Source organism: Lepidothrix coronata, unplaced genomic scaffold (assembly GCF_001604755.1).
Source record: "Lepidothrix coronata isolate B3197 unplaced genomic scaffold, Lepidothrix_coronata-1.0 Scaffold8, whole genome shotgun sequence".
Taxonomy (NCBI): Eukaryota; Metazoa; Chordata; class Aves; order Passeriformes; family Pipridae; genus Lepidothrix; species Lepidothrix coronata.
In genome coordinates, this window is record NW_016690188.1 from 6131696 (window position 1) to 6144663 (window position 12968).

Genomic DNA, 12968 nt, shown 5'->3' on the forward strand with positions numbered 1-12968 from the left:
AGGCCCGGGGAGATGGCAGGGCAGTTGATCTGTCTGCTGCCTGGTCTGCTGATTTATGCAGACATTTTATAGAACCATAGAATGGTTTGGGTTGGAAGAGACCTTAAAGATCATCTCGTCCCAACCCTGCTGCCATGGGCAGGGACACCTTCCACTAGTTGAGGTTGGTCAAAGCCTCATCCAACTTGCCTTTGAACACTTCTAGGGATGGGGATGATCCTTCTATGAGTTGTGGAAAGCTGCAGCACACAAAGGAAGCACACCACATCCACAGCCAGCAGCCCTGTCCCCATCCTCCATGAGCAACATGACACCTGGCTAGTTCCCCTTGGGAATTCCCTCTGTCTGCCACCATCACCATCACCATCAAAGGCAGTAATGTTTGGAAAACAAGAATACCCTCCTCACACCCTTTACCTGCCTGGGATATGCTTGGAAGCAATTCCCTCCTGTGCGGTTGTGCAGGTCCTCCGTGCAGTGAGAAGGATGCTCTGGTGACCCTGGTATCTCTGCAAACAGCACCAGTGCTTAGACCTGAGTGGGCACAGCCTATGAAACAGCTGCTCCCTCACCGTGCACAAAGTGACATGGCTGTGCAGGAACCGAAAGGCAGCTGCCTTCATTTGCATGGCAGAGGGGGAAGCAGTGGCCGGGCCACTGACCAGCTCAGGAGCAGCAGTAGCCCACCCTTCTGTGAAGGCACAAACATGGCCATTGCAAACCTCACTGCACAGGAACAAGCCAAACAATGCTGCTCCTTTCCAACTCCCCTCCAACAGCCACCCCTGTGCTTAGATTTCTGAATGTTGTTCCATCCCAGTCCATACTTGAACAGTTCCTATCCAAACAAACCCTACCTTCAAGTGAGCTGCTCATGGGCTCCTAGCATAGCTCCCCTGAGTGGGGTTGCTTTCAAACCACAAAAACTCCTTAGAGCAGAGGGCTCCATCAAACATCCTCCTCCAATTCTTGTGCATCACAAGGGAAGATCAGCCTCTTGACAGTGGAAATCAACCTATTGAGTTCTAACAAAGCACCATGCTGAGTGCCTCACCATAGAAGTGCTCCCAGTTTGTGATACAAACCTCTCCTTTACCTAGCCAGGACACCCAAACTCAGAGCCAAGTAGGGTTCATGCACCTCCTTCCCCAAGGAGGGCCAGATCCCAGACACCACTGTATTCACCCACAGCACATTCATCCACACCCATGCAGACAGCACAGAGCACACTGAAAGCTATGGTTGTTCAGAGACCCAAGTTGGGTTCAAAAGGATGACACAAAAAGGAGCAGAGCCCACTTGAATGTGTTTACAGGATCCCAGTAAATCACATCCAGGTGTTTGCACTAGTCTGTTTTGCTGCTTCATTTTGCAGGCAGCAAATGAGTCACAGATCCTACTTTTTGAATTCTTTTTTGAAAAGTGACAGGTAATCCAAGATCCCAGGAATACCTTCAATGTAGCAGTGTCACAGGGTCTAGCCAGGGAGAGAGCTCTATCAGACAGCTTCTAACCTACCTTAACCCAACCTCCCCTACACAGCCAGGCCCCTGCAATCAGCAGGTAATGTTGCAGCCCCTTTGGAACTTGAAACAAAATATATATCTCTTTTGTTTCCCTTCAGTTTTATTTAGCAAAACATGACCATTTCAGCCCTGTCAAGTGCACAGCCTGACCTTACAGCCAGCTTGGGGAGGCACACACTGAAAGCAGGGCTGGCTCTGCCTTTTAGCTCAGTTGTTACTCTTGGCTGTGAAGGACAACACAAGCAGCTGTCAGGAGAGAAAGTGCACGAGAAAGGTGGACCCCAGTCCAGGGACCTTTCCCTTCCACCAAATCAGTCCACCCCACACATAGCCTAGACTTGCTTCAAATGGCTCAGAGCTTGGCTGATCTCAGCCTGACCAGCGCACACAGCTGATAGGGCATTCTGGCTCAACTTGCCCTCCAAAGACTGTATCCACAGGAAAAGAGGGCAAAAAAAGAAAAAAAGTAACACAGTTAATAAAACAAACCCTAACTTGCACAAAATAAAAGGGGTAGAGGACAGTTGGCCATTTATTTCCACTAACAGGCAGGTGAGGTTGAGAAAGTTTGGCCCTTTTGTGCAGTCTTCATTGTAGCTTTCTGGCAGGCAAAAAAGTCCCTTCAGAAGGCTTGTGGGCCATTCTCACCTCTCCTGCCCTGCAATTCCCTGAGCCGAGTGTCTGCTCTGCTGCGTTGGGGTGACCAGAAGCAGCTGTGGTGCCCCTCAGGGGGCCGTGAAGTCCAGGACGTGCAGTGCTGATGCCAGGGCAGCATATAGGTGGGTGGTACTGAAACGGAGGCAGTATACTGGGCTGCTGGTGGGTGAAGACAGGTGAAAGCTCTGCAAGAAAACAGGACAATCAACCTTTCAGAGAAGAGGTCAGCCTAAAGACCCTAGCAGGTGTTACAGATCCGAGGCTGAGATGCCTGAGGGAAGCAGGTTTTCCCTGTATATATAGGTTAGGTTCCCCACAGTGGGCTCATCCCAAGGACGGCCCAGCAGCCCCTCTCTCTTTTTGCAAAGACACATGGGCATTGGGCTGCCAGTGAACAGCTCTGCTGCTGCCCAGCCTCCAGCCAGCACTCACCTGCAGGCACTGAGTCTGTCGCTTGTCCCAGAGGCGCACCACGCCGTAGTAAGAAGAGCCACTGGCAATCATATGGTTCTTATCACTCCTTATGCAGTACAGGGCACTGTCATGGGGCTCTTCCCACTCCTGGACGCACTTCCTGCAAAGGCAGCACAAACCAGAGTGGGACTGAGTCTCTACTCCTCCACCCAATTTGCCCGAAAGAGCTAATTTGGCAACAGTCGAGTTCCCAGACACTGCACAAGGGAAGTCCAGGAGCCTCATGAGGGCCTCAGGTGGCAGCAGGCTGGCTCACCTGGTGCTGGTCCGTATGTCCCAGTAGCGGATGTAGGTGTCATACCCACAAGAAAGGAGAAGGGAGGGTGTTTCGTAGAAGACATCAAGGACTCCAGCTCCACGGTGGAAGTCGGTCCCTAAACAGGTCAACAGCTGACCACTGCAATGAAACACAACCGGGAAAGAGTCATTCAGAGCAAAGAGCCCTTCCAATTCAGCTAGCCAGAGCACAAATGGTACCACAGAAATCTTCTAGATCTCATTTCTGTGATTCAACAGAATACAAAAGCCTGCACAGTTTTCCCCTCCTACCACCAGCTTCTGCTACCGGTTGGGCCACTAACTGTCATGAAGGGTGACCAGCTGGAGTCACAGCTCTAAGAGAAAAAGGCAAGGAACAGGCACAGCTGACCCCCAGTAGAATGAGATCATTTTCCTTGGGAGAAGTGACCAGTATTCTGAATTATGGGGCTCTGTTTCTAGAGAAGACAGTTCTCAACTTAGTCAAACTACAGATAATCTGCAAGAGCCACTTACCTGGTCAATCCTATCCCATACTCTATCCTTCAAAATACTGCTCACTGGGGTATTTCCCTGTATCTTTGACACACAGCTCAGATCCACAGGCAAATCAGACTCTCCCAACCCAGTCTGCTGTGCCTGCTCTCCTCAGCCCCCTCTAGTTACATTGCATTCTGGAAACATAATATCTGGGGCTGAATGCGACAGGTGAAGAGCAACTACCCCAAAGTGGCTCTGGAGATGACCTTCCAAAGCCTAGATGTTTGGGGTTTTTTGACCCTTTCCTCCTTTTAAATTCCTTGCTTGCAGCGAAAGAGCAAAAGCAAGATCTCCATGAAGCTCTGTGCTGGGTGCTTTGTGGAGGTATCACTCTAATGCTTGTTCATGTGCAGAACCAGCAGCTCACCACGTGCAAGAAAAAGCTTGAGCCCCTTCCCTGGACCATATGAAATTGCATCAGGCACATGACACAGCCCATTCCCAGTATCACTGCACCTGCCCCGGCAGGCAGCAACACCCAGCCATGACAGACTCTTGGGAATGGAGGGGACAATCTACCCAGCTGCTTGAAATAGCCACCTATTTATTGCAAGACCTCCTTTTCTTCCTCCTCCTCCTCCTCACACCGTCTACATCAAAAATGCTGGACACAATAAACCTTGAAGCACCTGCTTTTCAAACCCTGCCGCACGGCCACCCCTCTCCAACAGGCTCTTGGTTCTCAGGACAATGAAGCAATCCTGAAAGCCGACAGCACAGATCCCGCAGTGGGGTCACTCCCAGCATCTCCCTCCATTATTTTGTTACTTTCTGCTCCTTGATCCAGCATCACACAGTTCTGAGGCACATCGCCAAATGCCTTAATTCTGTCTGTAATCTGGGCTAAAGCCCTCGTCGGGGGATAAAGACCACACAAAAGGAGAAATAGAGTCCTGGGAGATGTTAAAACAAGTAAACACCTTTGTGTCAGGAGAGAGAAATCGCTGATAAAGCAGATTAGCGCCTCGAGCCCTGGTGTCCCCAGATCAGAAGGCGAGCCCTGGCCGATCTTTGCAGCCAGCACGCTTCTATGATCACAGAGCTGGCGGCATGCTGGGGCCAGCCTGTTTCCCCACAGTCACTCTCCAAAGAGCAGATTATGTAGAATAACAATTTCTTTGTGGCTGTGTAATTCCCTCCGTGACCGTGGCTGTGGGCAGCTACATTGGCCCTTGATGCCAGGGCCCTAGCAACCATTTAGAGAGGCCAACCAGCCCTAGCAATGGCCCCCCCTGCAAACCTCTCGGACAAGCTTTAACATCAAGTGCATGAATTAATTCCCCCCAACACGAATCCAGGGGTGCTGGCTTATTGGACTTTGTGTTTCTCCAGGCAAGGGATCGAGGGGATTCCAGGCTTCAGCCCTTTGCAACCTTCTCACAATACATTAACCCTTGGAATGTTACTTGCAAACTAACCCAGCAGCAACTCTGCACCTGTTTGTGGGTTGAGAGGTTGAAGCACTTGTGGTGCCAACACCGGGAGCAAGAGCTATGGAGCTTGGTTGGCACAGATAGATCCTCAGATCCACCATGGAGTGAGACATGGATACGTATCTCTGAGCTCTGGCACTCCCCTGCCCCTCCAAGCACACAAATCCCCTCCATCTGCAGTTCTGCAAAGCCAGCAGGACAGATGGACATGCACACAGCCCTTCTCAAGTCTTCTGCAAAACCTTTTCTTCCTACAAGTTATATGTGTGGCCCAGAGTTGCAAGACAATGTAGCAGAGGTATGAGGAGGAGTCAGCTGTTCTCCTAGACAAGAATCCTTGGACTACCTGTGAGTTGCATAAGGGACCAGACAGCTCAACTGGCAGAATCCTCTGCCAGTTGCTCACGCAGGAGCAAACAGTCACTCACAGAAGATGAGCTACCCCAGCAAACCCTAGGCAGCACCAGCAGCTTGGACCCCTCTCTCCCCACTTTGGCATTCTGCTGCCTTTTTTTTGGGGTTTTGCAGGGTAGCCCCTGGACTGGTGTTCTGAGCATGTGGCACTTCAGGAGAGGAAATCAGGACAGGCAGCTGCACATGGGCCACACAGCACAGCAGCACATCTGGTGAATATTCTGCTAGCTGACATCTGCCTCTGTTAGTTCCTTTCCACCATTTTCCCTTCTAATACACCTTTAGTATGTAAAGGACTAAGTGAGCTCAGGGAGAGAGTTCTGTGCTAAGGAAAAGTAGCAGGATACAAAAGCATGTCCAGGGATATTTTACTCACTGGGACCAGCCCTCTTCCTCTTCTCTTGAAATGGGTCACAGCAGATCTCCTCAAAACCTCCCACCTCTAAACAAGCACTCATCACACCCAGGGCAAACCTGGCCACGCTAAAGCAAGTCTTCCATTCCCCAGACCTGATTTCAGTCTGCAGCAATTTTTAATGGAGGCCTGGTAATGTCTCCAAGTGAAAAATTTCAGCATCACAGGGACAGGAGAAACCAGAGAGTCCGGATTCCTGCTTTCAGAGCTTCCTGTGCAGCACTAAACACCACCCAGGTGCCTCACTCCAAGTGTTCCTCCATGCCTCCACACCTCACTGCACTGGTACCCTAAGCATCCCAGCAGAGTCACACCAGTTTTCCTCCCTCCACTCCACTTCCCTTTCCATCCTAGGCAACAAAAATCAAAGAAAAGGTGGAAAAAAAGGGAGGGGAAAAAAACGATTAGCTTTTCTCTGTTGGCAGGGAAGGAGCATAGATACTTTCATGTTACTGCAGCAAATTAAACATTACATTGCTGGTTTGTTGATTTGTGCACTTCTCCTGCCCCAAGAACAAGTCAGCCAAAGCAGATCTCAGCTGCGAGGTGGAGCCCTTGGATGCAGCAGCCCTCAGCAGTTCACAGAAACAAGGTATTATTTGCTACAGTGAAGCACTTACCATCTGACACCAGGGAAAAATTCTGCTGTGCTGTACACTGGGCACACAAACCAAAACACCCAAGTGTTCTAGCAGGGACATACTTAAGGTGATAAAGAAGCAGAACATGATTAGTATTTCCCCCTTTTTTCAGCAGACTAAGGTGTCTCTGGACCAGCTACCACCATGCCAGACTAGCTCCATGAGCCAGCAGCATACACAGACATGCTAAGCCCATGCTGAGAAGCGAACTCCCTGCCACCACAACTCTTCCAGCCTTGGGATCACAAGTTAGTGCCCACAAATTGTCCAGTCTTTGTTATCCCAAATACTCCCTGCCCTCAAACCCCAGACCCCAAAAGTTTTCACTTCCTAGGGAGCAAAATCCACACCTAATCCTTAATAACCCATAAAGGATCGAGATAACCCATGAATGGGCAACTGAAAAGCAGCAGCACATCGCCAGTGGTTTCTAATGGCTTAAATGGACAGAAGACACCTTCTCCATGAGGGACAGAAAGAGATGTCACCACTACCTTGAACTTCATTTATCAGCTCACAGAGATCAACAGCACTGGCCAAACAGAGCAGGGAACAGCCTTCTCCTTTCTTTTGTGGTCCCTTTTTCTCCCCAACACTTTTCAAAACCCAGGTGGCTGATCCTCAGCCCTTCAGAGGCCCCCTCCTTGTTAGGGGCCATGAAGGTTAGTCAGGAAACATCTGTGAAGACCGAGCATGGAAGGTTCACACCACCTCCGCACCATGCCATGGCCCTCCAGCAGTATCAAGTAGAGGCTGTTTCACTCCCAGGCCTTTTCCAGGCAAGCCAGGTAGTTGCCTGTGCATATGGTAGGAGCTTTGTTTGTTTTCTGTACTGAACAACCTCGGCCAGATAGTGCCCAGGTTCAGTCCCAGTGCTGGGTGACACCAACAGAAACACCTCTGCACCAGTGGAGCTCTGTGAGGCAGAATCACAAATGTGACAGTGTAGGTTTCCCAGAGAGACCAGTCTAGAGCCAGAGCTCTCAGTTTCAGCACTTTAACCACAAACCACCTGGGCCAACGCAGTGCCTGCAGGTAGGCCTCCAGCACTGAGGAGTCTCACAGATATTCCTAATTCTTCCTACTTCCTGTTAAGCATCTATACACACCAAAATAATATTGGCAATACTCTGGTACCAGCTCACAAGGATCAGAGCCAGAGGAAATCCAGCAGCCCATTTTGTCCCTAGCACAGGAAAGCTGTTGGCACCAGGCTCTGGACTCCTCGCTGATAGAATAAAATGTTAAAACAAAGTCTGTGTGCCTGGGAAATGTGTCAAACTGAGAAGTCAAAAAATGAAAGCCATTTTGTTCAGATACTATAGAGAATTCTTTGATTCATCTCCATCAATTTCCATGTTCTTCAGAAAACAAGACTTTACGAAATTACTTTTTAAAAAAGCTATTTTTTCAGGATTTCCACATTTCATTCTTTTTTTTCCATGCTGGAAATCTAGCCATTAGCATTGCTATTCTGATACCTCCAGAAGACAGGAGCCTTCTTGCCTGGAAGCAAAGTGAACTACTAATGAAGGGAAGAAGCAGGCTGGTTTCTTTAAGTTCTTGTTCTTCTTTTTAAAAACAGCTTGAAGTTCTATTCCTTCTCAGTCCACTAATATGGAGACAAAATAGGATCAGTCATGGCAGAGCTCAGATGGTTAGTTTCCAGATAATCCCTGGAATGTTGCTGTCACAAAGTTAAAAGTCATATACAGCCTCCTGAGCCACCGGGATCATTTGTGTGACTGTAAAAGCTCAGGATTTTCCTGATGGTTGGAAGTCCAAAAGAAGTCTACACCTGCCTCCCTGTACCCTGCCCAGTTGCTGCAGGTCTTGTCCAGATGTCCCCAGTACACAAGAACAACGCTCCAAAAGCTGGGATGAAACAATAAACACTTTTCTCCCTACCCTCCCTTTCTGGTGACCCTGATTCACTAGAATTGATATTATACAAATACACAAATTATAGGAAACTGCTGAATTCAGAACATCTGCTGAAAACAGATGTGCAAAATTGAGAACATAGTCATTTGCTCTGGAAACCTCACCTGTGAACCGTGATCATCCATCAAAGAGGATAATCCATTGCATATAAGCAGATGACTATTCAGAAACCAAATGGAGCTCTAAACCAATATTTTAGCCCTAATAACTACTTGCAACAAGAAAGGTGGAAATCATAAACTTTCAAAAAGAAGTGTAAAAAGTTATAAACACTGGGATATTTGATCTGAGTATCCACCAGAGAAAAGAAAACAAATCCATTTAAAAATAATTATCTGGGGAACGGCATTTGCACAATTTCTGTCAACCAATTTGGAGAGTGCACCAAAACCAAAGGGAAGAGCTGAGCTCTCGTCTCTTCCAGGTGCTTTGCAACAGCAGCTAAGGCAGTGAAGGGACGCACAGTAACTTATGCTAAGAAGGGAAAGGCATGATCAAACAACATCTGTAATGTACAGAGGAAGAAGCACAGATGCTTGGCACAGTTATTCATAGAATAGCCTGCATTTAGACCAGGCTACTAATTCCTGCAGGAAGGTGTGGGATTGGCTTGGGGAATTTTGAGGGAGCACTTCAAAAATGGCTCAGAGAGGCTGTTATAAGTGATTTTCAGGAGAAATGCCTCTCTCTAATTCTTCAGTGCAACTGGAGGAACTCGAGGCAGTAGGGGGTAATGACACCAACGACGGTCTGAGACTGTGTTGGGGGAGAGACAGAAGAGGGAGTTTTGCCTTCTTTTCTTCTGCTTTCTCTGAATTGGCCCACACACGTTTTAAATGGTCCAATAAAAAGATACAATTTCTTTACCTTTCCAGCTCTGGGACCCTGTGAGTTTTTGTTGTTCGGGTTCCCGTAAGGTTAAGTTCAGAGGATAAACTGACATGCTGGGCTATGGGAAAAAGCCAGTTTCTTCAAATAAAGCCACAACGGTGCAAAAGAGACCCTGCTGGGGCTTTTATTTGGGAAAACAAACAGAAATGGCACCAAGCCCTTCTGCTTTACGAACCAATTTAACTATAAAACCAATGTTCTCCCTCTCGGGGGTGAGGAGGGGAGAGAGACAGGACATGACAATAGTCCAAAACCTTGGGTGGAAAAAAAAAAGAAGATAGGACAAAAAAGGTTGTCTATCCCCTTTTCTTTCTTGTCCATGGCTCCTTTTCTTAGCACACGTGTGTTCTTGTAAAAACGATTAGATTGCAATTTGTATAACATGGTGACCCCCAAATTCAGACATTTAACCCCTTTTCTCTGCAAAGAATTTCAAGAATGTCTTCTCTGTCTTTCTTTCCAACGGGAGGAATAGGGGGGAGTTCTCTCAAACTGTGATTTCTTGGAGGAAGAGAAAAAGAGGGAGGCGAGGAAAAGAAGCAGGGAATTCTCAAAGCCTTTCGCCCCACTTGTGTGGGAACAGGCGGCTGTATTGCTCCCTTTCTGGACAGAGCTCTGCAGGTCTCCTTTAGTGGGGAGACAAAAAAAAATGGAGAGTCTAAATCAAAACAAAGCCACCTCTTTAAATGAGCTACCACTAGCCAGTGGCAGAGGGGGTTCCTCATTCACTCCTTCCCATTCTTCTCTCTTGCCTCTGTTGATTCTCTCTCAACCCAGGGAAAAATAAAGATTACTTTTGCTTTGGCTCAGAGGGATGAAACTGATTGATGCACTTGGAGTGTCCAGCCCCCACCCACGCTCTCTGATTGTTCAGGGCCTTGTAAAGTTGTCATAAATACGCCTCAACAAGAGTGCAAAGGCCACAGCATGCCCTGGACTGCACACATCCAAAGGGCAGGAGCTGGCCTTGTGCTTCCCTGTAGTGAAACAGGGCCAAGACTGCCATGGGGAGATAAGGTAAACATCTGTATGTTCTTCCTCTTACAATGGTCTTACATTTATGCTAAGAAGCACCAGAGCCCTCTTAACAACAGGAAGGCAGAAGATGCCCAGCTTATGTGAGAGAGTTCAGAAACACAGTGTCAAAAAACAAAGCCCAAACAGAAATCAGTAAAGAACCACAAGGCCCCAACAGGTTTTGAGAACATATGCATACCATGGGAATATATTGCACAGGCAAGACTGAGCTCTGAACACAGCATCTTCTAAAAGGGACAGTCATCCAAGAGACCACTACTTAAGAGGCTCCCTGCAGCAGCAAGCTTTCTCCAGAAGTGGCTCAGGCTATAGGCCTGGTATCCTGCCTCCAATGACATCCAAGGTCTCAGACAGCAAGTGAATCAAAACCTACATTTCAAAGCTGCTGAACTGGGGTAGAAAATTCCTTCTGCCTTATCAAATGATTAATTTATTCCCAAAGACAGGAGACTTGTCTGCATTAGTCTTGCTGCTCAAGTCGCAAGTGGGATTGCCAGCTTGAAGAAGGACCTGCTTTTCCCTTTCCACAGATCTACATCCAGACTCTCCATTCTACCTACCTCACTGCAGAGGGAATGGCTTCCATGGACCAGATTAGAAATCCAAAGACAGTTGTTGTTCCTGATTTAATACGAACAGGTCGAGAAAGGGTTTGCCTGAAGACAAAAATTCCCTTATGAAAGACCCCAGTCTGTCACTTCACCAACCCTTTTTCCTTTGAACTTCAGGAAGAAAGATATATAAGTGGGAATATCACTTATATGATGCTTTAAAAAGAGTAACCAAAGAAATCTGTGGATAGGCTGAGGAAACAGCACAACAAGAAAAAAGGAAGAGAGCCTCAAGGAAAAGAGAATGAGCAGCCACTTGAGGAAGGGCGCTACCTGTGGATCACCCTACTGCAGTGAGTGGAAGCAGTAGAAGGCACACATTTGCACTCACTTACCCAATGTAAGCATATCCCAGAAAGCCATTTAGCTCACTGTTGGACAAGGTTTGGACTGGTTGTTGTGATTTAAAACTGTGTTCAGCCAAGACAGAGATGCTGAGAAAGAAACCCAAGCCTGAAAGGAGTAGGAAGCCTCTTTCCCACAAAACCTGGCTCATTGGCAAAAAAAGATGCCTGGCATGTGAATCTATAGAAACGCAGGGCAGGAGAGAGTATTCCACATCTACAGCATGCTATTATTAATCTTCTGCTCTCCAAATCCTGTGAAACTGTTATCAGAACCAGGATGATATTTGCTATTGGTTGTCTCTCCTGTTACCAGACATATGTGACCACTTCTCTGTGACTGGACAAATCCATTTTAAATGCCTGGGTGAAACAGACTCCCCACACTTCTCGGAGTCAGTTACCTTTCCTTTCAATCTAGCAACTCCAGTTCTGAACCCATTTGCTTCTTTTGTTATGTAGAGGGTGTCAAACCTGTATAAACCTTGGAGTTCAAGGCTGTGGAGAGAAAGCTCTTCTACAGAATTTATTTTAGAACATAATGCTAAGAAGACTGCTTGTGTATCTTCAGTCAAGCTTCTACATTAAAAGCTTTTATGGAAAACATTTAGCAAGGTTTATAATCAAGAACTACACCTGCAGATTCTCATTTTACTTGTCTACTTCCACATAATCAAAAAATCTCAGCATGACAGGATGCAAAGTCAAGAAGGACTGGATTTTAACATGAAAGCATCAGTAGTGATCAGCTGACCAGGGTGTTCAGTGCTATATACTGCCACTGTCAAGTTACACTTGCTGTTTAAGAACAGTACAGGGAGCCCAAGTCTTCAAGCTCTCCCTATTTGTGGAAAATTGCTCACGTTAACTCAATAGGCTCTGAAGAGCCCCCAAAATGGATGCAGATCAACATATGGTGGAATTTGAAAGACAGCAACCAATTCCTGTTGTCCCCCCCATGCCATAGACAGATGTGACTCATCAAGGGGCCCATGGAAGCATATACTAGAGATCAAGCAGCAGCATGTTAGCAAACTTCAGCCAGCTGCTTATGATGGTAATGCTCATGCTGGCTCTTGGAAAGAAAGAGGACAATGCAATAGCACTACAGGCAAAACAGATTACTAACATGCTCAGCAGCTGCCTGGCTACCCTGAGACTCTTCCCCAGCCCTCTGCTGAGGGCACCAGCCATACACCTGAATCTCCCTTCTCATCCACTCCCAAGCCACTCTCATGAATCCTCTACCTCCCACCTTCCCAAAACTTGTAGACATCAAAGCACCTGCTTTGAACACCTGAAAAGCAAGGGGCCTGACAGTCAAGAAATGCAACTCTGTATCTTCCCCTTCCATGCACTCTCTATTTTTTTTCCACCATCTCTTTGAAAAAGGTGGCAGAGATAAATGGAGAACAAAGAAACAAGAAAAAGACACAGCTTTGGCCCACACCCTGCCTATTACTTAAGGGGGAAGGAACTCTTCCGAAAGAGGAGGAAAAAAATGTGCTCAGACACAATGGCTCAAAAGGCCAGGCAGCAAACCGGGCCACTTTGTACTGCTAACAAGGGAAACCTAATTACAGGAAGAGGGCAAAGAGGGACAGATAAAAGGGATACAAAATTTCAACATCTGTTGCCATAAAGGGATAAGAAGTGGGGAAACGCAAAGTGTCAGTTTGGTGTCAGTGACGGCATAAAGCCACTTTCAAAGGGCTCAGGAGAGGGAGAAAAACCGAACAAGAAATTAGAGGGTTCTTAAAAAAAAAAAAAAAAAAAAAAAAA

General features: G+C 47.2%; 1 protein-coding gene across 2 annotated transcripts in view; it reads right to left on the reverse strand.

Annotated features, from left to right (window-relative positions):
- Positions 1-1608: 1608 nt before the first annotated feature.
- FBXW4 (F-box and WD repeat domain containing 4) overlaps positions 1609-12968 on the reverse strand; it is a 61126-nt gene continuing 49766 nt past the window's right edge. For both annotated transcript variants that reach the window (XM_017804138.1, XM_017804137.1), the window contains 3 exons: positions 2914-3054; positions 2616-2757; positions 1609-2368 (listed from right to left, as the gene is read on the reverse strand). In XM_017804138.1, the coding sequence (XP_017659627.1) occupies positions 2252-2368; positions 2616-2757; positions 2914-3054 (400 nt within the window). In that variant the 3' untranslated portion in view covers positions 1609-2251. The remainder of the gene's footprint in view (positions 2369-2615; positions 2758-2913; positions 3055-12968) is intronic.